The 27,081-nt window shown below is 36.1% G+C and overlaps 1 protein-coding gene across 5 annotated transcripts in view; it reads right to left on the bottom strand.

Moving 5' to 3' along the window:
• Positions 1 to 27,081, bottom strand: part of LOC128992504 (pumilio homolog 2) — a 317,774-nt gene that overhangs the window by 206,593 nt on the left and 84,100 nt on the right. For all 5 annotated transcript variants that reach the window (XM_054416104.1, XM_054416105.1, XM_054416106.1 and 2 more), the window contains one exon: positions 10,409 to 10,526. In XM_054416104.1, coding sequence (XP_054272079.1) covers positions 10,409 to 10,526 — 118 coding nt within the window. The remainder of the gene's footprint in view (positions 1 to 10,408; positions 10,527 to 27,081) is intronic.

The following is a 27,081-nucleotide window of genomic DNA, read 5'->3' as shown; positions in this document are numbered from 1 at the left end:
CCCAATGAGTTTGGAAGAGGAGCGCAGATAAGTTGTCCAAGTGTCTGATGTACTTTTAAAATGGTCCTTTCTCCATGTTTCAGCCTACACCAGATGACAGAAAGATAGAAACCAAAATAGCCCAAAGAGGAGTGGAGGAGGAGGAGGAGGAGGTAAGTTTGCGTAGCACACGTGTAGCCGGAACACGCGACTGAGTAAACACCAGTAGATACACTACACATGGGGTTCTGCTTCTGGCTCACAAATAGACACCGACTAACGACTGTAGCCGACACACACTCATTGTATACAGTCGCTGCCAGTGCGTGGAACATCCACATTGCGTGCCATCTCATTGTGGTACATGATTTTCACAAAGGTCTTAAAACATCACTATTTTATTCACATACAAAATTTAGTCTTAGCATTTTGCCAATGTCCCTGGACGCCAGGTCAGTTCCCTTCACACGCACGCACACTCACCCTCACGAGCAGAGAGGATTAGGACCGACCCTCGCCACCCTAGACCGGCCGCTAATTAGTTCTTTTAGATACCACATGTAATCAAAATGTCTCTTTTTAAAGTTGTAATTTTAAATAGAAACGGTTAACACATTTTAATTCCCCTGAAAATTACAATAAAAATGATACCAAACAACCCATGATTTACTTAAATATTCCTTTACAAAACATAACTGGAATATATTTCAGGCCGCTGATGACTAACGCTGATGACTAATAGAATTATTAGAATCAATGTGAGTCATAAGCTTCTAACGGTTCTAGCCCAACAAATAAGCTCCTCAGTACTACACCGGACTCCGGAGTAAACGGTTGCCAAGTTTTATACAGTTGTTCGTGTTCTGACAGTATGTGAATTAGTTTGTTTTAGTGTATAATAAAGTTGTTGTGTTTTTTACTCGTGCGTTTGTTTGTAGTCATGGCGTCAGTCAAAAAACGCCAAATAATTCATTCACAAGCCAGAAATATGATAGTAAGTGTTATTGATTATTTTGAGCGAGAGAAAAACAACAATGGACCTTTGATCGACGTAAAAAAAATCTTACAACGTACTGCAGACGCATGTGGAATATCTATGAGTACTGTCAAGAATATAAAAGCTGAAGTTCGCGGAGTGATTAGGACTCTTAGTGATGCCGAGAAAGAAGACCCTACGGGAGCAGCTGTGGCCGTTGCGGAAGATCAGTTACCACTTCAACCTATTCAACCCAACGTCAACGTAGTTCTACGTACACCGAAGAAGGGCACACCAAAAGAAAAGCGAATCACAGGTTTGGATGATTTTGACAAGGCAGCAATTTGGCGTCACATTATGGCCTATTATGACAGAAAAGATGTACCTACTTTATTTAAATTATCACAGTCATTGAAAGAAGCAGCTTTGTTCAACGGTAGTTATGGCTCTTTACGGAAGGTTATAAAAGATCTTGGTTTTAGGTACAAAAAGTTTCAAAAACGGAAGATTTTACTTGAAAAATCCTCAGTAGCATTGCTAAGGTGTGTTTTCCTACGAAAAATGCGTGACGTAGATCTATCGAAAACATACTTTTTGGACGAAACCTGGTTAAACCAAAATGAATGCAAAGAAAAGGGATGGACGGATGATTCAATTAAATGTACCCTAGCAGCACCATTAGGAAAAGGGAAACGCCTCATCATCTGCCACGCAGGGAGTTCGAAGGGATGGATCAAAGCCCCGCCGTTGATTTTTCAATCTAAGAAGACTGGGGATTACCACGAAGATATGAACAGTGCAGTTTTTGAAAAATGGTTTTTCAATACCCTAATACCCGTTCTTCCTCGTGGAGCCACAATAGTAATGGATAATGCCCCGTACCATTCGAGAATTAAAGAGAAGACACCGACTTCTTCGTCGACCAAATCAGTAATGATCGAGTGGCTACAAAAGCGGGGATTTGCAGTTTCAGGCGAGCTTAAGAAACCTGAATTGTACGAGTTGGTTCGTCTGAACAAACCTCCAGCACCCTCGTACGTAATAGACGAAAAGGCTGCAGAACTGGGATTTAAAGTCATTCGTTTACCACCATACCATTGCCACTATAATCCCATCGAGATGGTATGGAGTTACCTCAAAGGATTTGTCAGGGAACGAAACACCACATTCAAAATTACAGATGTTGAGGACCTATTCTACGAAGCTTGTAGTACGGTGAGAGCAGATCAGTGGAGCAAATACGTCGAACACGTAAAGAAGGTGATAGAAGGAGATTGGATGAAGGAAGGTCTGGACCAGAATGATGTGCGGCAGTTTCTCATCACCTTACTCCCAGATGATGAAGACAGTGATGAAGACAGTGGCAGTGAAGATGATTTAGGTGTAGATTTACTAGAGTAAGTGTAAGTCTATGATTCCGCTTAGCTATTTTTAATAACACAAGCATCTGTAAATATTTGGCTAATTCTTATTTATGCATATTTTTAACCCGGTCATAGTCTTGCCACAATATTAACAATTAATTATTCTACGATTTATTTTCACACTTTTATTTCATTAGTTTATTTGCATCTTTAATTTAAATTTCCTACATTTATATTATAAACCGGCCATAGTACGACAATGTTACCAAATATTAATACATTATTGATTTAACGCTTTTACTATAGGTAGTTGTTTTTTTGCATTTGTATATAACAGTTTTCGTGTATTTTTATTTTTAAACTGGCCATAGTACGACAAAGTTACCATAGTAATCCATTATTTTTTTACGCTTTCACTATAGTTGTTTATTTGCATTTGTATAGATTAGTTTTCGTGTATTTTTATTTTCAAACCGGCCATAGTACGACAATGTTACCATATTAATCTATTATTTTTTTACGCTTTCACTGTATTTGTTTATTTGCATTTGTATATAATAGTTTTCGTGTATTTTTATTTTTAAACTGGCCATAGTACGACAAAGTTACCATAGTAATCCATTATTTTTTTACGCTTTCACTATAGTTGTTTATTTGCATTTGTATAGATTAGTTTTCGTGTATTTTTATTTTTAAACCGGCCATAGTACGACAATGTTACCATATTAATCTATTATTTTTTACGCTTTCACTGTATTTGTTTATTTGCATTTGTATATAATAGTTTTCGTGTATTTTTATTTTTAAACCGGCCATAGTACGACAATGTTACCATATTAATCTATTATTTTTTTACGCTTTCACTGTATTTGTTTATTTGCATTTAGTTTTCGTGTATTTATATTTTTAAACTGGCCATAGTACGACAAAGTTACCTTACAGTAATCCATTAATTTTTTATGCTTTCACTATATTTGTTTATTTGCATTTGTATATATTAGTTTTAGTGTGTTTATTTTTTTTACCGGCCATAGTACGACAATGTTACCATATTAATCCATTATTTTTTACGCTTTCACTATATTTGTTTATTTGCATTTGTATATATTAGTTTTAGTGTTTATTTTTTTTAACCGGCCATAGTACGACAATGTTACCATATTATTCCATTATTGTTTTAACGCTTTCACTATAGTTGTTTATTTGCATTTGTAAATATTAATTTTCGTGTATTTATAGCCGGGTGTAGTCATAATACAATGCCTCCAATTATTCCATTGTTTCTTTTCACACTTTTATCATCGTTGTAAATGTCCGTTTTAATGTATGTGTTTTATAAAATCGTCTTCACAGACTGTTACGGATTATTTATTTATTTATGTTTTACACGGTTTTGTAACTTTCCTTATTTACCATTTATAAACTAAAATTATGTGCATAGTTAGTTGACTTTGGCAACTGTAAATATTTTGGTATTATAATTGTGCCTATAATCATGTAAATAATTTATACTTAATAAATAGTAAGACAATATGGTTTATTCATTTGTATTTCTTGGTATTCCCACTACTATTGTTTTTATAAATGCTACATTGTGTTTGGTATCTATTTTATCGTGTTGATGAGCAGAATCAATTACTGCTAACTGTTTTAATCTTAATATTTAAGTTAACAATTTTTACATTTGATAAAGGAATTGCCACTTGTGACATGCTTGTGACTAATTAACGGAGCGCGGGACAGTATGGGGCCGGTCCTAATCCCCTGTCCTTGTGTGTGTGAGGACTGAGTGTGTGTGCGTGAGCCTACCTGGGGTTCAGGGACACTCCCGAACTGCTAAAGGTATAATTAACGGCATGTCATGAGCGAACTATCTACCTAGGAAGGGATATGATGAGTTAAAAATAGAGAAGATAAATAACCCAGTTTGGAACAATATGTTTAGCATACGACATTATTATTCTTTCTTTACAATCGCAATTTGATGGCCAGGTTAGAACAGCTTAAGCTTTAACAGTGTGAACGTACATGTGCGTATTATATCAGACAAGTCGAGCTGATGCAATGGTTACTCACATACAATGAGACTATTTCTGCATACAGAACGTCTAGTCACGGGTGATGTAATAGACGCGATTCTGTCTAAATGAATGAATGGTGGGTATGAGACGTTTAAACGCAACTATGATTTGTGTATAGCATTTTGTTCCTTCTCCGTATATTTTAGCACCATCTCATGTTTATAACAACTAATATACTACTAGTAGTATATCACTTTAGTAGAATCACTATTGATGATGAGGGACTTTTCTGACTCAAGCCAATGTTCTGAAATGCTTGTTGTCTTAGTCTAAATCACTGTTTTTAAAATCCAATTCTTACTCCTCTCGCTATGCTTATTGTACATTAGAAATACTGTACCGTCTCTGTACCGCTATCAATCCATTGTAAGGAAAACAAAAATTTAGCACGAGTCTTAGTCCACGTGTTTCTATATTTGGGTACAATCGTACGATCTAAACACTACCTATTTACTTTTGATGAAGATCTACTATCACAATAATTTTGTTGGCGTGACGAGAGCGTGAAGTGATGCGAGTTGCGTATCACGTGAGAATAACACTATATCGGAAGCACGATTAAATAATAATATTTAATCGATAATTCTACACAATTTGCATCATATAGTCAGAAACGCTAATCATGTTCGAATACGCAGTTACAGAGCAATACTCGTTATTACGACACATGTTTTAGTTAGTCCATTTTATGTACCTAGTACCTGGGGACCGAGCTTTGCCCGGGTAACTTTATTAGTATTATCTGAGAGTATTCTTTGGTTAATGTCATCTGACCTAAAAATATTGTTTTGCAGTCTATTTAACTTCTGTTAAAATAATATCGTAGTTGATGAAATGATGGGAAAATAAGTTTTCAAAATTTTTTTGAGCCCACAAACTTCCTAAACTATAGCAAATACCCAGCATTTTCACGCAGAATTCGAAAAAAGGCTACAAGGAGAAAGAAAATCGCCACACCTTCCTTCCCTTGTATTAGTAGTATTAGTATTAGTCACTACAAGAACTTGGGCTATCCATTTTATGTACCTATATTAACGAGTTTCGTGGAAGTTAACGTACTGCAATCCGAGTTAGGTATATAAGCATAATTTACAATCTATTAATGTTCTTTGTTATTTAATTTAAAGGGTGTTCTAGCTAGATATAGCCGAGTGGTTGTGGAGCTTGCCTAATATAATTGAAATCTGAAGGTTGCCGGGATCGATCCTAAAAGCCAGTGTCTTTTCACAGATTGGAGGCTGGACCCAACTGGAGCTATGTTTATCAATGGGCTTGTAATAAATCTCCACACTACGCTCCCTGGTATAAATCTATTTATTATAAACCATGATGCTAGTAGTTAGTAACATAGAATCCTGTGTCGAGACTCCTCCTACAGAGATACTGGACGTATACAGTGTAGGGTGTAGGCGATCTAAACAAAGAGCAAAGAGAAAGTACCGAGAGAGTACCTCAGCCACGCCGTGTCCTTGTACCCATCGTAGCTATAGCGGTCATCTTACACAGCAGTGCCCGCATGTACACTGTAACTGTACAACTGAGCATGAGCGTGAGCACTATAATATAGCACTATAGTCGTGTATCCGTATTCCGTGTCTTCACAACAAGACTCCACCCTAGGATTACGACGTTCACTATCATAAAACCCCATTCTCTATTACAAGCCCCAGTCTCCTTCGATAGTCTATGCTTACAGAATGGAAGCACTTATGGTTATTATTAGGTTCTATACTTTAAAAGGTTTATAGCATAACAAATATTTTACAAAATAAACGAGTACGCCTAAGGTACTAATAATTAGTTACTGAAGTAAAAAAGAAATTCTCATTTCTGGAAATTGTCTATGCATATTTTCATTACAGTCTCTAGGTGTTTTTAGCTTCTAGGGATCTCAAAATGAAAAAGTAAATTGGTCCCGGGCTAGGTCTTACCATGAGTACTACGGTATTAGCTTATTCACTATATTGGAAATTTGCTAAAATTAGAGAAATTGGAAAATACAACTTTCGATAGTTTTTAATCCCTAAGTAATAAAACCACGGTTTCTAAAAACAACCAGATGTCAAAAATACATTAGATCGCTTGATAAAATTAAACAGGAATTAATTTCAGCTATTAGAAGGAAATTAAGGGTGCACTTCAACACAGCTCGGAAATCTCAGGTCGGGCTTCAGTAGCTATGTTTCACCATTGGACAGCGCTGCGAGAAGCGCTTGCAGACGTTTCCAAGATTACTGTTTTAGAATTAACAAATAATGATAGCTACGCACTCTTAACGGCTTATAGTAGTATAAATACCAATTTATAGTTCTGCGTTTTTTTAAATGTTCAAAACACTTTTAAGATAAGGCTAGTTGAAAATACCCTTTTCTCTTGTACAACTCAAGTTTATAAGGTGTGTATTTAAAATAATTGAAATATAGAAACAAAGAACTATAGAAAATTTCATCCTCTTTAATATGAGACCTTAACTTTGATTTTATCTTCAATGTAGCAGGTGAAAACAGAAATCTTGCAAACTCTTGCATTCGGTTGCGCGTCAGGGGTAAAGCGCGCCCTTAAAGTTTTTTTTTGCAATAACCATTCAAAGCGACTGCTGCACTTCGTATACCTACAAGTGTTACAAAATGTAAATGAGTTGGTAAAACTAATTAGAACAGCACTAGAGTCGAATCGTGACGACGACCAATTGAGATTCAGAGAGCAAAGTCAGAGGTAATACAAGACGAACGCGTCATGTCAAGATAATAGAAACTACAACAAACTCCGACCACGGCCACGCGATACTCGGAAATGTACAGTATCTAGTCCAACTTTGTATCTCTCATCTTCTTGAGTGGTGCTAAATTAAAACGGAAACTCCTGAAAGATGATCGTGCGGTAGACCTAAAATACCCAGTAACTTTGTTTTACTAATAAATACTTATTTTCACGCCCCTTTCAAGAATTTGATGAATAACTACGGTTTAAATAAACCGAATTGTGTGTTAAATATTTTGCTTCCACCACATTGTAATTTTTAAATTTAAATCTTGTTTTGGTTGAAACACTTGAGTTATGATGGAGTTTCTTTTTGTGTTTCAACTACATCTAGTTTGACTTAAAACTGGCGACAAATTTAACATGTGGATTAAATATGTCTATGAACGGTCGAAGGATAAAATGCAAAAACCTACGTTAGAAAAACGTAAACAAAGTGATTACAAACACCCTATCATTAGGCATAAAACAGTAACCAACAAATTCCTTTAAGCTTAACATTATGACTGAATTTTAAGACTGGAAATAATTCAAAAACCTTCCTAGGCGTTGCACCGTGTCGAGGGATTTCACGGTATTCTGAGTAACCTTGGTAATATATCTGGACACATACATAGGGTTTCATTCCATTATACTATTCAAAAAGTAGATGATAACACGATACGCACAAACGTGAATTGACCTATTTCATAAGAGTCCGTAGTATTTCGTATGCTAGCTTTGTTGCGCCCCAATCCCGCCCCTAATATTAACATGCAGCCGGCGACTCCACTCACTTATTTGGTGAGGTAGGGCCACACGGTGTTGGATAACATCGCGGAACTTATATGAACCAGTTTGTAGCAAGTACACACTTTTATGACTCCACCACTGACCACTTACAAGTGTTTAAAACTTTCAACAAATATTTGCCAGAACAAGCATATTCCACCACGGAGAATCGCTTTTAAAATGAACGGCATGAACATTGTTCCAATAACACGCATTGATCAGTTTAATATTATGCGCCAACATAGTCACTGAATATCTCTTTCATCTTAATTACCTGATCGGATATGCTTGCTTTTATTCTGTCAAAATCTTGTGTGAAAGTATATTGGGTTATTTGAATTTAACAGGTTAAACACTACCTATTGTAACCAACCATGCAGATTTTCCTTTTTCGCTTTCATTTCAATCTGGGACATTTACGATTTAACAACAATTGATTTCAAACGCAAGCCTGTCACCACTAAACAAACGTCAAATCACGGGATTCACTGACAACCACTCACCCCACAAAATAATCAGTGTAATCAGTTTCCAATGCAAAATTAAATAGGATCTCATCGCGGAAGCATAAACAATCATGATGGGGCTCGGAAGTGTCCGATTAATCGGCAAGTCATTACGAACAATGCAGACCATCTGCGGAAGAGAGGCAATGAATCATCGCCTAGTGTTACAGAGCAGTACTCTGTGTATAGTGTATATTCTATACACAGAGAAGCGTGTATATACTGTTTAGTGTGTATAGCACAACCGTCATCATCGAAAAAGAACTCTGTGGCTCACTACAATTCACATTAAGTTGACAAAATATACAACCTACGTGGTAGGTACCACGTGGTCACGTTCCGTAATTTATTAGATTCGCCCTTTACGAATGACATTTTTTTTCGGATCCTTATCACCGTGGGTTATTTTCTTTAAATTGAAATGGTGAAAATTGCCTTGAAGTTAGGTTTCAAAACTTCCGCGCAAATTACCATAATTGTACGGGTTTCCCATGCTATTTAAATTGACCAAAATTTATATCGATGTGTTCACAAAGTCAAAACCGCAGTGTAACAGTCTATAAACTACAAGAAAAACTACAAGATTATTCAAATACAGTAGATCGATTAATGGGAAACAATACATAATAAAGTAGCATATATTTTGTTTGGCGAATTTTATTATAGGCTGTTTTATCTACATATTAGAAAAATTTGAATTGGAAGTACTAAAAATACTTTATACAACTGTTTATTAAAAAATTTACTAGTAAAATCTAAGATTTCATAATATGAAAGTAATAAAAAGACACAAAAAAGGAGTAGCGCTGCCCAACCATGCCGGCCTAATATTACAGAAGAGTTCAAAGCAACGCCGTCCACACCGAGACTCTTTGGGAAATTACAGAGGTGGCAAAATTACACAAACAACCGAGCAAAGATCAGCAGCATTGCGTGCCTCCCAGATATGAGCAAGACGTTTAAAGAGGCCCATTACTGTAAGTGAGCGTCAAGCCAACAAGTAACTGGGGTAACTGCCAAACCTACAAACATGTACAGTAGTGACAATCAGCATCGACTGTCTAGTGTCTAGTGTCTACACTTCCGCACTGTAATGGCCAACGCTAGACAATGACAATGGCGCCGTGACGACTCTTACTTTATGATCCTTGTAGGTGGATAGAAGCAGTATAGATGACATAGTAGCACAATTACAAACATTATAGGAAAGTCGGTTGCCTTTCAAAACTCCAGAGTTAAATAGCTCCTAAACCACAAGTTATAGTCATTAGATAATACAAATAACTTTGGAAAACATATTTTTTTATTTTAGTACATGTGATGTTCCAGTTTATAATAATTTCTACAACTAGGATTTAGGAGAATCAGTCCGAGGTTTAACTGGCCTTGGTAAAATTGTGTTCACGATGGAAGACAACCAGTCCCCACAATAATCCACTCAGTCCCGGGACTGGTTGTCCAACAATTAGTAAAGCAGGTAAACGTGGGATATTGGTACTGAATGTTTCATGCATACATCTATACTTAAAAAGCAACAACATGAATTTAACATGTTATCACAACAAATAGGACGTATGTGAGTTGACTTTAATACATTCAAACATTGTTGGACTATCAGTCGCAAGCAAACGTCAAACAGCCAGTCCCACCCTAACCCCTCTTTAATGTTGGTACTGACTGTCCAACCTCAGCTAATCTAAGGTCAATTAATTTATAGTAGACACTATAAATTGCTCATTGTGCGGGGTTGGGTGAACCGATGCTTCTAGGTGTCGAATGAAGCAACTCAAACCGTGAATTCATATCTACTCATCCCAAAATGTTGTTAATTAATTGATTGTGAGTCAAGTAATAGTTCTGGGATTGAATGTCCATCCCTCAGATGTGTATGGGTTTAATTCGTATAACAGTTAACAGTTAACAGTTATTGGTTACGAGTACGACTATGTGTTACAAACAAACTTGACATACCCGAAGTGCTCCATGTCGAGTCCCGCCACATATTCTGGTGGTCGTTGAGACTGAGAATCCCCTTCGGTTCGTCCTTAGGTTCGTCGACACCCCACAATTTTTTGGCCGAGGGCGCGATCTGAAACAAAACAGATAATCATTGTATTTTCCTGACTAACATATAATGTAAAATTAACAAAATCTGCAACATCTAGCAGAGTTATTCTTATGCCTCTACCAAACACTATCAATTCTCAAAATAATCGAGAGATTGCAACAACGATTGAGTATGCTGTACCGGGTTTAAATATATGAACTGCTGAAAAGGGGTTGTATAACAATTTTTTTGTATAAACATCGACAGTATACCATTCAAAAGAATTTTTCTAGTTAGGCAATGTGACAATTTTTGTAGTATATTATTACAGAAATGTAAACAACTTAACGAGCGTAGAATTGAAAAGAAACACTATGTTACAATCTCAAAAATAAATTTGGAAGCTGCTACATATATTCATTTTACCCAAGTCTACACATAATGCTCATCTGCAAATATCTCAAAATAGTTTCATAAAAGGACACGCAAAACTCACACCAATTTTATTGATCACAGGTCATATTTCGAGAGACTTCCACTACTATTATTTCAGCAAGGTTTACGCAATCCTTTCGAAATATTATGTAGCAAAATACAACTTTAGCAATTAAATGTAACAAAACAAACGAGGTTGTACAAGCCCCGCCCAGCGCCCAGCCAGCTAACGATCGCTTACATAACAGATTTGATGGAAACCCGAGAAAACAGCCGTGACCCCGTGATTTGTCGTATTGTGTGAGTGACTGAGTGAGTGTGTGTGAGAGTGCCAATGTGTCTACCGTATGTCTGACAGAGACAGAGATACTCGTCACTCGTCCAACCGTTAAGTAATAACAGTTATGTAAGTGTGACGTGTACGCCCGCTGTGATTCAATACTGTACAACTATAGACAGTAGACTCCCGCAGCCTTACAGCCTTACAACTTCTAGCCTCGGACTAAACAAAGATCGAGTTCGTGTAGGTAGATCTCAAACAGACGTCTATAACTTGAATTTGGTCCCGAACTATTAGGTCAGGGGATTCACACAGAAAATTATCTTTGGTGATTGGCAGGATTCGAACTCGGCTCAACCAAACGTGTTCGACAATTTTCAAAAACACGTCTTGTCCTTCCCTCACAACATAAGAAGCAAGACTATAGCCCAAGACAGTTTTAGACTTCATTCCACGCTAGGTTTATAGACAATCTCGACATTTATTAAATATTCACGTAACTAACCATTGGAGAATGGCGGGATAATGCCCCCCAATCAAAAACAATAATGTACGTATAAATCGTAGAACTTTACAAAAGGTGAGAAATGTTGGAACTTTTAATGTTAGGTACAAATTGCGTATTTTATGTTTGAAATAAAAATTGTGTGTATACCTGTATCGTCTTATCTTTAGTAGGCCTACAGTTCACTTGATGGGGATAAAATGTGTGTACTTTATTGTATATCAATAGGGAAATTCACTAAAGCACATTTTAATCACTTTAACGTTCTTGCAAAGTAACAATGAAAAGACCACATACAAGTTGATGTCACAGTGGCGACGCGATTGGTTGTGGCCAGGGCCAGGTGGTCGTATGGAGGAAGCCGCGATTAAGTGGCCGACAAAAACAAAGCAGGTATGATAATACGTGAACATGGCGGCCTTGGTAGGCCATTGTCCCTGGCTGGGCGGCGCGGCGCGGCGTGCTTAGTACCGAGTAGACGACATATCCGTGTTAACTGCTTTGTACTCCCGAAATGCTAGAGGCTGACAAGAATCCCATCAGAAGAATACAATCTATTTGTGGAAACACAAGAACGTGTTAAATCCAACAACTAAAAGTTATAAAAATACAGTATTATAGAAACAGTACACTACAATAGCTGAACTGATGTTATCATACTGCAGTATGCCTACTACAATTAATTACTGTATACCTTGATATTGGACGAAATATTCCCCTCCGTGGTTTCGATCAATTGAATATTGTACGTTTCAAGGATGTGAATGTAAATGTACGCCGCGCCGTTGAGAGGAGGTTTTTGCACTGCTGGAGCATTGGCCAGCCAAAGCCTTTGATGGGTTATGACCCTCTACCTCGCGTTAATATCTCTCTGTGGCATTCGTTCCACCTTCTACAGAAAAAAAATCAATAAGAAATATCCTAAGCAGTTATTAAATAACTGTTGACCTTGTATGCGCCAATTTTTAAATATAAAATATGTAAATATAGGAAACAATTATTTTATTATAACGAGGTTTTAAATAACTGAAACAACCTCTACAGTGCACCGGAGAGAACTTACAATAAAATTGTCTTAAGCTGTTCTATATGGATTAGGAATCCAGAACAGGGAGTGTTTTTTATCTATGGCTGAAGTAAATGGCAAGTATTGTGCAGTTTACTTTGATGTGCTGCTGAATTAATTACTATGTTTGATCTAAACAGATCTTAAAGAACAGGTTCCTAAAAACATAAAATAAGACCTAATCTTTTTAATTTGTTTAATATTTGAATCATAAGTGTTCAGAAACAAAAATTTTGATGGAACACAAAATACCCAGATTCGCTCATGTATTGCAAAATTCAGGGTTCATCCTAAAAATTGTAACCAAACAAATTTATAAAGATTTTTTTACAATTAAAACTAGAAATACTCAAAACAAATTCATAAATCATATTTTCGATCCACGCCTTGTTAGTACAGATATTAACATTGATTAAAGCAGTGCGTAGCTGCCCTGTTTTTCTTTGAGGAATCTTTATGACTGCAAATTGTTTGTTTGTAATTTGTAATCTTAAATAAAGTCGAACTTTTATACACTTATGGTAACAATTACACTAAAATCAATTTAGTGGAGAATCCAAGTACTGATTGAGAGATAATGTTCATTAGCCTATACCTACTAGGCGAAGTAATGCATCGTCAAACCACTGTGTATCCAACGTTGGTGTTTTCAGGGAAGAATCAAACGAAAATTGCGGCGATAACACTATCAATAGCACGAAATCCAACATAAATTGACCCACACATCCGCTTCCTGTGACGTCAAACTTGTACTTGTACCCGCAGAAAACTACAAAAAAATCCTCCAGTTTGAAATCCCACAAAGCAGTGCGTGCTGTGCTGGTGTCAGCAATGTTTGTACACATGAACAGGTGGCAGTTTACAACAATTACGACACATATTTCCACACAAGCCAGCATATTGGCGCCATCGTACTCACGTGTGACAGAGTGAAAAAACTCCTGAAATATGCAACAGGAAAACCCATTCAAGTAGATCGTGTTACTAACGTCGCATTGTTTGTAGGTTACAGTATTTATACTGAATTATTTCATCCAGACAAAAGAGTAAAACTAAAAATTAAAGCACACAAATTGAAACACTGAAAACATACAAACACACCGAGGTTGGTCGTACAGTTGTTGTCACCATTCATTGTGAACATGTTGCATTGCCAACTGTCGAAGCACCCGATAATCCAACTAAATAATTTGGCGAATTTTTCATATCACACTGTGTATAAAATTAAAAAAAATATCGAACTAAAATCGATATGTAGTTTATAATCAAATCAATCTATGACTAGGCCTAATCTTCTTTTGATAATCGTATTATATAATGTTTTTATCGACGGCAAGTTTGTGTACAAAAAGTAAAAAAGACGTGACCTAACCCAACACAACCTCGTTCGAATCAATCAAGAATGTCGATTACTATTATCTATATAATTAGTATTTTTAATTATTATTTTTGTCGAATGAAGTAACATTTTTACGGTCGGCATTCGTTATTTTTCAGCTATTTTACGTATTATTACCAAGGTTTTAATTCTATTTCGTCATATAATAAACAATATAGCATCTGTAAGCGAGCAAAACGTCGTCATTTGGGTACGGCCTCGACCTCGTTCGCCAATCTCAATCATACAAATAAAACCACCGCGATATTCTACCAAACTTACGAACTGGGTCACTTGTTTGACTACAATGTTAAAATCGCAAACAACTAGGTCAGCAAGGTTACTTACGATTCACAAAGTCGGCTAATCGATAATAGTTAATAAGTGAAATAGTCTAGCGAACCAAATGACCACCATTACCTTTTATTGCTGAAGTTTCAACGTGGCGTTATTAAAAGTGGCCCTTTTAAATAATCAACAAGTCTATGCTCATTTGAGTTCAATAAATTACTCTTCAGTGTAGTTTACATTGAGTTACCTTCGCTTACTTTTGCATCATACGTAGCTCAAAGGGAGAATTTAGCTGTTTTGCACGTTATTTATTATTACAAGAATATTTGTAACCATCAGTTTAAGTTAAAATAAAAACATGTACAGTAATTTAATGTTAGCGATTTAACTTAAACACTAAATTATTGTTTTAAGTTCGTTGGTTACACAGCGATATTCGACGTCGGACCCTGCATATTCTCTAATGTTATCATAATATTAATGTTAGAAATGGCATAAATTATTTATTTCATTGTGAGCTATAAAATATGACAATAACAAGTTTAGGCGATAGTTTCTGGGCAGAAACTGAATTTGGGGTACGAGTGTAAATTTCATATTATTTATTCAGTTGGTATAACAAATGTAATCAAGCTAACGGAAACACGCTTAGCAAACAGATTGACTGCATCGCATTATTTAACATCAGCGGCGTTCCAAATCTTTATTTAGACGAGAAATACTTAACTGAATCAGAAGTTTTAATACCGTAGCTATATTCACGATGTTTTGCAATAATTAGCGATGAAGAAGACGAATCAAAGAGCTTGGCCCGAGGGAGGTGCGTATAGGATGATCAGTAACACAGTCTAGACATTAATTAACTCCAACAGTGCTCCAGTTAACTCAACATCACATCTTCACTCAGCTAGCAACATCATAACTCGCCAAATCCATCTTTTGAAAATCAGCTTTGCGTCAAGCAAAGTAATAATGAACAAGTGATGGAGTGTACAACTTTCAACTTTGCACAAAACAACTACGTAAAAGTTCACGCAGTAAAATGAACTAAAATAGTAAGATTTGCCCAATGTAATTTGCTTACACCATAGATTATTATTATATCCCACGTAAATCCTCCTTTTAAATACAATTTAACACGAAGCATTGTAATTTATTTCATTTTAAAAAGAAAAACTCTAAGTAAAAGCCTTGCAACTGACAGAAGGACACAAAGTAACTGATTTTTATCCATAAAGACAACATAAAAAGAACGAATTCTTGTCAACAAAAAGCACAAGCTTTATACAGCGACGGTGTCTTTGTGGTCAGTGTAACACTATCTCCGTCACACAAAACGTGGATTGGATTTCACAGGACAATAAACAATACAACACTTCCACTCCGGGCTTTGCTGGAAACCATTTTTCTGTACTTGGGGAAACTTTTGTGCCTTTTCTTCTATCACAATCTTTCTCAAACTTGGTTTTAGTATATACTTGTGATAAAAAGACGGTGTAATGCGGAACATATAAATAATGGATTTTAAACATTAAATAAAGAATACCAGTAAACATCAGAAACAACTTGTAAGCATTTTATTATTTTTAACTATATAGTATGCCTTTCGCATTCTCTAGATGTTGCAGCGTTTTCTAGTTTTCACGAGTTTTCATCGTCATATAGTTTACATCGATTTACCAACATAATTTTGGCAGAACTTAGGTAAAAAAATAGGAAGCACGCAGATGATAACCCTGCACATGGTTTATTGTCTACCAGAACGTTTGCTATTATGTTTTTGAACACTGTCAGCATTAATTCATCTTTGCTGAGTCGCTTTCATAGGGAAAATTGAGTTCCTAAAACATTTTAGTTAGATTCATTTCGTTAAGCACGGTTCCCTTTGGTGATTTAGCTGGAGATAATCCACAAGACCTGTGTGGTGTACCCAGGGCAGCTGAGGCCACGTCGTTGACCTTGGTGTCAAGGTCATATAAACCTTCCGCCCACACTGTCTAGCTTGGACCAGCACCTTCAGCGCGTTGTTCTTTACACCACAGTTCCTCAAAACATCGTAACCACCTTTCGTAACTCTATTAAAACAATGTAGTGTTAAAATTCACGATTGAAAACTCTTAACGTGGATGGGTAACCTGCTAGGAAATAGGGAATAAACAGTTTTGCTGACTAAGATACCAAGATAATGTGAAATTACAAAAACAACAGTTTTGCAAAAGACTTAGATCACCTGTTTTTAGCCCGGATCATGATTACAGTATATTTATCCGAATAATCAAAATTTGATGAGTTAATTTTCGACTAAAAAACAACTTACTCAAGATAAAAAGCAAACCGGCGACCTTCTGATTCCTTATACTTTTACTTATTTTTTTGTTTAAAGGGTAATATTACCTCAACTCGAAAGTATTGTACCAATTATTAATAATTTAAGATGAGGACGCCACTACGTGCGTATTTTAACCCAAAAATGAGTGAAGGATGACGCCCACAATAATATGAGTGATTATTAAGGACACCAACGTAAAGGAGGGCGTCAATACATAACATACCTAACAAACTAATTCACGATGAACGAATAAAACCTGTGCAGTTCCAGAACGGTATTCTTGAAGGGGAAACTGGTGAATTTGTTCCAGAAGATTAATTGTGAAACCTTGGACGAAACAGACATTTAATTAGGTAATTTCCGGCGACCAACAAATCCCCGTGGACCTGGCTTTACTCTCAGGCTTAACCTTCTCGCTTCAGATTGAACGGTTAAGTCAAATGGATGGAACTTCAATAATTAACAAGAATTTGTATGCTACTACAGAATACGTTTTTGAAAAATGTCTTCCATTTTCGTAGCAAGAACCATTGTTGATGGGGATAAAAAAAATCATTAAATATTTTTCCTCGATTAGCGTGTTATTCAAAGTAGAAAGAAGTAAGTCAAAGTCAACTATTTGTACTGACTTATCACTTCATTATGAGGATTTTTATGTTAATTAAATGTATGAAATACAATAAATTGATTAAAATGTTGTTCACAAGGATAAAATGTAAATGATTCTCAACAAATGCGTATCCATAAAGTTATACATAAAAGTTTTATTTCTAAACAACTAAACTAATCAGTCAATCACCAATCAAAGATTAACTAACCTACACGAATTGATGAATCAACACTCCAACGACAGAATATTAATGACCATATCAAGACTGACGTTAACATTTTTTACCCAAAACAGAAAATATAATAACCACACAATCATCAACGTCATGTGGGTAAAATAATTACGAACAAAAATCTAAAAAATAAATATCCCTGGTGAATACCTTGGCATTTGGGTGATGAGTTTTATAGGGCCACATAACAGCTACTGACTCGGTAAGACCGTTACACAATAAGGGCGAGAGTGAGAGGGGTGGCCAAGACGTTTAATGAGGGGACCGGATTGGGAATAGTGCGATAGTTGCATTAGAACACTAACATTGAAATCGATAATGCAACTAAAATAACCTGACAAACTTGCTTGAAAAATTTACATAAATAGATTTTTTAAGTAATTTTTCATTTCCTGAAATTATTTGCAACCTGTGCAATTAAATGTTTAACTTTTTAAAGCAATACTATTTTGACTAAGCCATGAATTTTCACAATAAATCGGTCTGTATGCCCATGGTATGTACAGTGAGATACAACACCACCAACAACTGACACTATTGTTACATTGCAGTTTTGTATCAGAAAGTTGTTGCAGTACAACAGAACTACAAACCAATACTACTGCCATGCCCAGCACAAACACAGTTCAATACAATTCGATTCGTCAAGTCAACTACAACTTGAGATGGTTTGTGGGTCTGTCGTATGCAAACTTTGATTAGCTTTGCGTTGAGAGAAGCAGTAACTGTTGTTTTACAACGGAAGTAACACAGTTTCCATTCAGATTGACATTTACCCAGAAACTACGCTTTTCAATCACACCGTAACATTAATTTCGAACATACAATCTTGAAAAATGAAATCGTTTTGCAGTAGTATAAATTATAATGAAATGCATTATAGCGCGGAATACTTGGGTTTTTAAATTACGAACAAAAGTCTAAATCATGAGCTAATAAATAAGAGTGCCTTGTCACTGGTTGTCAACTCAGTTCGCCACCTCATCTCTAGGTATTACTTGTATGTAATTGCCATATCAGCAAAAAAATTAAATCTAGTGATGTTATTGTTTTTACAAAACTAACACATTTGATACAGTACGAGGTAGTACATACAAAAGTGTTGTTTAACACCAAGAAAACATCTCTAATACGATTCAGCACAACGAGGTAACGATACTACTTTATATACAGAAAATAACACCAGAACTGCAACAATTGAGGGCAAAATAGAATCTAGGATCTCTTCTCAAACAACAAAAGCCGTCGATGGTGCGTCGTTACCAAGTCCGGCGCAGGCAAGTGGAAATATCTTCTCTCTCTCTCATCCTCATACAATATAATACTGTAGCGGCTCCTGGTACGCTCACTTCTGCTTTTATTCGTTGTGAAACTAATTTATTACTTTGAATAAGACATAATAAACGGGATTAGTTAATATTTTAATAAATTTAATTCACAGTACTGTATAACGAACGAAACGTGTAAATAAATTAATATGAAAGAAGGGGTGCGTTTCGGTTTAAATTTGCCAAAGTACAGCAATAAAAAACTTAAATAACAATCTCGTTAAATTATGTAAAGATCATCACCTTGTAACCTAGTGTGATGAGCGACATTTCTATTTTTACTAGAATAATACACAGTATTACGAAATATGCGCAAAGTAGGTGAGTTGAGTGGTTTTTACGGTAGGGATGGTATAGCTCAATCAGGAATCACGTTTTACGTTGGTACAGTTTACGAGCATAAGAGATATTCACAGTGCATAAAAGTCTGTGTAATCACACTAACGGAGTTTTTCTGGGTCCCGAGAAGATGGGTTCCCCAGTTTGCAGTAATATACAGGTAAGTCACCTCAGTTCCTGGTTGCGGGGGAGGGAAGGGTGCTGACCCGAAATTAGATCACGAGGGAGTGGAATTTCTGAGGTCACTAACATCCAACCCTCGAGAAAGCTGCATCAGCTGTATCTTAACTTGGAATACAACTCAAACTATACGTACTAAACTGTGACTGAAAGACGTAATAAACAACAAACTTGAGAAGAAAAGCTGGATGATGTTAAATTTTGCTTGAAAAAATAAAACGTTTACTAGAGATCGTCTACATAGGAGAAACTACAGCTAAAAGAATATTTGTCAACTATGAAATATAAAATCGATGCCAAATAATGTTCAAGTAAAATATACAAAATAACATGATTAACTGACGATTTATTGAGGGAAATTACCGTACGATTAACTCGGGCGTACAGCTAGCGTCTGTGACGTCATTGCGAGACAGAAGAGTTCGAATCATGTCCAAAAACAGTTTACGTATATTGTTCCTAGTCTAATTATTTTTATAGCGTCTCGGACTTTGGTGTAAGAGAAAGCCGGAGAAAGCCGGGTTGAGGTTCGGTCCCGGAATTTCCAGAAACATTTTAGGGATTCGGACCGATTTCCCTTAAAAACCCTTATGGTGTAACAACACAGACTACTTGCGTGGACATAACAAAAACTATTTTCTTGTGCGAAAGAACGTAATATAGATGTTACATCCGTACTAAATCACACTAAGTAACAAATCTTGTTACATAATCTTGTTTTCCACGCGACCGCAATAACTCCGCCAACGCGAGTATCTCCAGAACATGTCACATAAAACAGTCGTTGGCACTGAACAAATAAATCGACTATATCTGGTGATCTGGAGCAATTTGTCGGGTAAATCAGAGATCTGTAATGAGAATCGGGTAATGGAGGAGAGGAGTGAGAGGGGACAACGACCGATGGTGGGAGGGGTGAGGAGGGGGAGGCTGTTGGCTGTTGCTAGGCAACGTCAAGCTAACTTCCGGGACCGGCCGATCACCTGGCCCGACACCGGCATACGGACTACGACATACCTACAGATTACAGATAAAGGAGTGTACTTGCAGCTAATTTGTATTGGATTGGCAATTTGAGACGATGTTATGGAGATATATTGTACAGCTTTGCATTTCACTTTCTTACTGTATTGATAAAATTATGAACCGCGTACTGGAATACTTGGTACAGTATACTAAAACACCATTCAAGGGCTATAATATAAATTTGGATCTCAGAATAAATTGGTTTACTGAGGTTTATAATCGAGTAAAGTCGTGAAAGTATGCGTAGGCATGAGTGTCTTCAATTTGTTTACATCAATGGGACAAGGGGTGTGTGAATGGGGTCGCCGGATTTCTACCCCCGGATATTTACCCCCATGAAAAAACGCCTACGTCATTTTGACGTCACGAAGGGCGGGGCTTATACACGTTCGAGAAACAGCCCGCGACTGGAAATCTACCCCCGGACATCTACCCCCAGACATCTACCCCCAGACATCTACCCCCAGACATCTACCCCCGGACATCTACCCCCCGTGGTCAGCTCTGCCACGTATCGGCCAATATTCATTGTTGTAGGGCCTAATTGATTTTATTAATTGCTTTATGTAAATCAACGGCTCTTCGGTTAATCATTACCCTCTAATATCTAGTATTAAGCATGTGATATGCCATTGCCTTGTTTAACATTATCTATCTTCCTAATAAAATAAGCTGTAACATCCCCTTTTCACCCGAACTACTTCACTGATATTTATGATTGAGGTGTAATTTTAAATCTTAAGATCCAGCTCAACGCAAAATGGTATTTAAAACTATATGTTGATAAAGGGCTTCAAAAGTGTGACCCTTAAGCATTTGATTCATTTCCAGACAGTGATTTAAATGGTTGGCCAACTTTAACATACAGTAACAGCTATAGTAACGGCGCATGCACGAGCGCGGATCGGAAGTGTTTATCACAAAAGATTGACCAATAGGATTTTAATACTATTTAAAGGTTCTTCAAAAAGAAGAGAAACCAGTTAACATTGTAATAATAACTCTGATGACGTACGGTATGGGAAATATTTGATTGATTGAATGATCAACCATATTTTGTAACTAACGCAATAGTCATTATTGCTTTTACACTTATTACTCATCAAAAAAGCTAAAGAGCTAAATGCTCAAAATTTGTATTACTTCAATCTATTTATCGCAGTTATATGAATTAGCATAAGCCTTGAAAGTAACCGTCAATGTCGACGGGTTTCACCTAATTCTGTTCTGTATACTACCTAAAAATTGCCTCATTTTAACATTTTACTGGCAGGAAACTTGATTATTCACTTCCTATATGGTATTCTAATGAATGAATCTTTTGAACACTTATTTATTGACATAAGTTGACAAGTTTTGTTTTAAGGCAGGATTTTCCAATACGACTTTATACATTCTCTGAATATGCGAATGTGCTGCAATGGGGGTATTTAGGCGTATATATATATTAAATGATACTAGGCTATGCTTAAAAAATTAAATGTGGCCATTATTTTGAATTTTAATAATTGTCTTATTTTAGGTCTTTAAGAGAAAATACTTTAAAATCCGTTCTTAGTACGCATCTAAAATCTTTGAAACTAAATGTTTTTACTTCTAGGTGATATGAAAAAATTACCATTATACACCTGACTTTTATTGATCCTCTTTTCCTCTTTCTCAATTTAACAGTTTACAACTGAGTTTTGGTTTACTACACAATTATTACTACTAGGCCTACATTGAATAAACCGGAAGTTCACCACAGTTTATTATTCACTATATCCTTTAAGAAATATGTGTGTAAGAACAATGGTTCAGTACGATGTAACACTTGACCATGTGAAAAGTGCGCAATATTATATTATTTTCATAACTTTTTCATCTCCTGTTTACAGTTGCAGACGATCTATTCATGTTTTCACAACCAAACTTAAAAATTGATCTGATGAGTACCACTCACATTTCACTTTTAAACTGTAACTGTATAGTGTAAAAGTTGGTCAACCATTGGAAGCACCTTCTAGGAATAAATCAAAGGCGTATGGGTCAACCTTTTGAAGCCCTAATCGAAATATCCTTTTAATTACCATTTTGTGCTGCGCTAGATGTTAAGCTTTTAAAAGACACCTCAATCGTAAAAATCAGTGAAGTAGTTCGGGTTGAAAAGGACAGTTACAACTCATTGAATTATAAATATGGATAATGTTAAAACAAACATCGACATATTGCATGTTTACTACTGGATATTAAAAGGTAATGCAATTGATAAAATCAATTACAACAATGAATATTGGCCGATACGCGGCAGAGCTGACCACGGGGGGTAGATTTCCGGGGGTAGATGTCCGGGGGTAGATGTCTGGGGGTAGATGTCCGGGGGTAGATGTCTGGGGGTAGATGTCCGGGGGTAGATTTCCAGTCGCGGGCTGTTTCTCGAACGTGTATAAGCCCCGCCCCTCGTGACGTCAAAATGACGTAGGCGTTTTTTCATGGGGGTAAATATCCGGGGGTAGAAATCCGCTACCCCTGTGAATGTGTGAGATAGGTATAGAAAGATTATGCGTGAATCTAATTCCACAATAATTTAGGGTCTACACCTGCCATTTCACACATGCTACTGTGCTCATATAAAAAAAAAGTATTTAAAATATCAATCGTGTTTCAATTTTCGATACATACTTGTCGATCGCTATTTTTTTAATATCTAACGAAACTACAATGATTTTAAAGGTAGATAATACATTGGATCCTAAAAAAAATTCATGAGGTGAATTGAACCGCGTTTAGACCAGTCATTAAAAAATTCTATCAACTTTTTATGGCAAGTGAGCAGGTATCGTTTCCTGCTGCGGTTGTCTGTTTGATTTAGTGAAGCAGAGGACACCAAGAAGATTCTGAGTAAGGTATAAAGATATAGTGGAAGTGAATGACGTATAGATCATTTGTCGGGTGACTTATCAGGCGAATGACTAGTTGCGACTTTAAATAATTAATTGAAATGTTGGGTCACCAAATTCCCAAAAAGCTCACGAACAAAGCAGTACCAGTTAAGGAAAGGTTAGCAGCTACATCCGAAATGTACAATAACATAACAATTGTTATTCATCAGCATTCTAGAGGTGGGTAACAAAACCTTTAAGGCCGGGGCCACACTTGTAATTTTTAACCAGCGAGACTGTTTTTTCCGTTTTCACGTGTGACGCACGTGAAACAGTTTGCCCGTGGCCACACTCGTCTTACGTCCGATTCTTTTAGTCTTTAAAAGTGTCAGGATTAAATATCTCAGGTAGTATTGCAAGGGTTTCACATACTAACAAAAATATACGTTTGATACATTACTAATTCATAAAATAATATATTGTTTAAACTTTATCTTTATATCTTTGTAGCATTTGTCGTAGCTTGATTAATACTTCAACTATTTATTTCTGTTTCCATGGATATAAAAAAACATATATTATATAATTCAATACGCAGCAATTTAAACTTTGAAACGTTTACAAAAGAAATAACTGTATTCACCCGGTGTGAACCAGGGAATGTAAAGTTTGATAAAACTGCTCGACCAGGAAGAAAAGGAATTTGAAGACATAGAATCGAAACATGATACTTGGGATACCGAGAACACCGCAGAAACCCTGTCCTCTCCAGATGATTGCACGCTACGTAAATATTAGGTACTACGTTACAGTAGGTAACGTAATGTAATAATAGTAGTAATGTATTTAATACTAAATCTATTTTAAGGGTTGTTTAAACCATAAAGTAACCATCTGATCAGTTATATTCGGCAATACAAAAACAATCAATTTCTTGTTAGAAATTATCCAATGTTTAACTTATTGGGCTACGTCCACATCCCTACATTAAATGAAGGTGTTTACCGATCATTAGTTTCACCTTTATTGTGGATTGAACCACGGATAGCCTAATTGAAGGAAGTTTATTTAAGCCGCTCCTCGATCTCGGGCAAGATCAAGTCACAGCTTTTCAGAGAAAGTTCAAGTTTTCAAGTTCAAATTTAAAAGTTGAATTTTTAATTTCCTATTTGGATGTTTGAATTCATTTACAATCGTACGAGAGTCAAATTTACAATTTCAAGTTTATACATCTGTAATTTGTAAAAAATCCTATATGAATTTGTTAAATTATTCTGAACAGTGTCAGTAACTTAAAACCATCATAAAATATAGTAATATTATGATTAAAATTAGTTAAAATTGATCAAACAGAGTTCTCGCAATGAAAAATATTGTTTCTTTACCTGATGGTTTACGAGTTTACCAACAGATGGCTTGTGGGTAGTGCTCAAGTGGCCATTTTAAGAACTCATTACCCTTAAATGTACTGTCTCAAAAAATTATTTGGCTGTGTTATCTTTAACGTCTATATATCTATCTATACTATTATAAAAAAGAGGTGGTTGCTGTATGTGTGTATGTGTGTAGGCCTATGGGAAAAGTAAACTCGAAAAATACTGGTCGGATTGGGCTGAAATTTGGCATGATGATAGCTCACATTCCCGATTAACATATAGGCATATTCTTATTTCAAAAATCCTTTCGGGCTCCGCCCCAGTGGCTCTGGAGTTTCCCATGTTAACCTTATGAGAAATGGAATTATTGAATCTTAACATAGAAACGGGGGTTTACTTTAACGATCTCCCCACACATTGTAGGGGACTTAACATAGCCAGAAGATGGTATATATCGATAAAAACAAATATTTTCTGAATTTTACTTCATCTAAATACTTTTGTTTGGTTTCATGTATGTGGTCGTCTATGCGAGAGATTATAAAGATGGATACTTAAACACGAATAGCGCTGGAAATTGGAAGAAGAATATACGAAATGGAAAATAACATTTCTAACACGAATCTTAGGTGAGTTTCATCCTAAACTTCAATTTTTGTTACAAGGTTAGGTATAAATAATATCACATTTAACCCCTAAATAAATGTTATTAATAAAGGAAAAACTTTAATTTAAAAAAAGCATTGATATAAATTTACAGTACCAGTCTGCAGTTATAACCTTAACCGTGTCACATCATTTTCCGACAGAATGCCATTTACAAAACACCTCACATACATTTGAATCAATCGAAATGTCCAACAAAATGTTTACTAGTGAAGAGATTAAATGCATACTAAGGGAACATATAGCACGAGTAGGAATACGCTTTAGTAACACCCGTTATGATTGAAACTTCTGACAGATTCTGTACATTTATATGTATTTTTTTTAATATGTCAAATCAAAATAGTATTCAAATTATCGAATTCGGCATACTCATAAAGTTTCTCCCCTCCAGATTTGTTAAATTTGTAATATTTAATTTCAGTTAGCCAAACACCTTGTACAGTTATGAGCCAGAATTTAGGATGATATCGTGATTTTAAGTGAATGGCAAAAACTACAATTTATACTAAATAATCTTCCATTTATTAACAGACACACGAAGACACGTATGAAATGAAGATGAAATCTTCCTTGAGAACACATCACAACCTATGAAAGTGGATCACACGACGGAGGGAAATTAAATGTCGTTTCATTGAGTGCAGAAAGCAGAAAACTTCACGAACGTATAAGAGCCTAATGAGGAAATTGAATATGTACCTTGATTTGTATTCGAAAAATTAAGTGTTTGTCTATATTGTATTGGCGTTTATTATCTATACTTATAAAAGGCAAAGCCCTCACTGACACACTCACTCACTCACTCATCACTAATACTCCCACTTCCCATTTACCTAGGAGGCTGAAATTTGGCACACCGATTCTTTAGGTATTAAATAGGAAAACTAAGTTGTTTTTATTCTGATCGGACCCTCGGGCTCCGCCCCAGTGGCTCTGGAGTTTCCCATGTTAACCTTATGATTTTTCATATTTAAAAGGAATTAATGCATCTTATCAGCTGTTTCAATTAATCTATACTTATAAAAGGCAAAGCCCTCACTGACACACTCACTCACTCACTCATCACTAATACTCCCACTTCCCATTTACCTAGGAGGCTGAAATTTGGCACACCGATTCTTTAGGTATTAAATAGGAAAACTAAGTTGTTTTTATTCTGATCGGACCCTCGGGCTCCGCCCCAGTGGCTCTGGAGTTTCCCATGTTAACCTTATGATTTTTCATATTTAAAAGGAATTAATGAATCTTATCAGCTGTTTCAATTAAACAAGTTGGTTCTGTTCTATGATGTTCAATAGCATTAAAGTTACAAGGATTACCAACAGGGTGCAGCACTATTATTTTTTTTTTAATTTATGACAACACCTAATTTGCAACCAAAAGGTGAGTGAGCGTAGCGAACGAACTTCAACCTGGAGGCGAGTTAGCGTAGCGAACGAGCTAACCTGAAGGCAAGTGAGCGCAGCGAACTAGCTCCAACCTAAAGGTGATTGAGCGTAGCGAACGAACTTCAACCAGGACGTAATTGAGCCATGCGAACGAGCTCATCTTGAAAATTAAGAAGTTAAACGGGGCAAAGCCCGCGGGTACAGCTAGTCTATCTATATATATAATACGCTAAGCCGATTTTTGTGAACAAAACTCCTCCCACATTTTTGGTCCGATTTTGATGATTAAAGTGTCAAAAAAATG

The sequence above is a fragment of the Macrosteles quadrilineatus genome, unplaced genomic scaffold, assembly GCF_028750875.1.
Source record: "Macrosteles quadrilineatus isolate MER2022 unplaced genomic scaffold, UCM_ALF_1.0 Scaffold_4__1_contigs__length_99947679, whole genome shotgun sequence".
In the NCBI taxonomy this organism is placed as follows: Eukaryota; Metazoa; Arthropoda; class Insecta; order Hemiptera; family Cicadellidae; genus Macrosteles; species Macrosteles quadrilineatus.
This window is presented reverse-complemented; position numbering and strand designations above follow the sequence as displayed.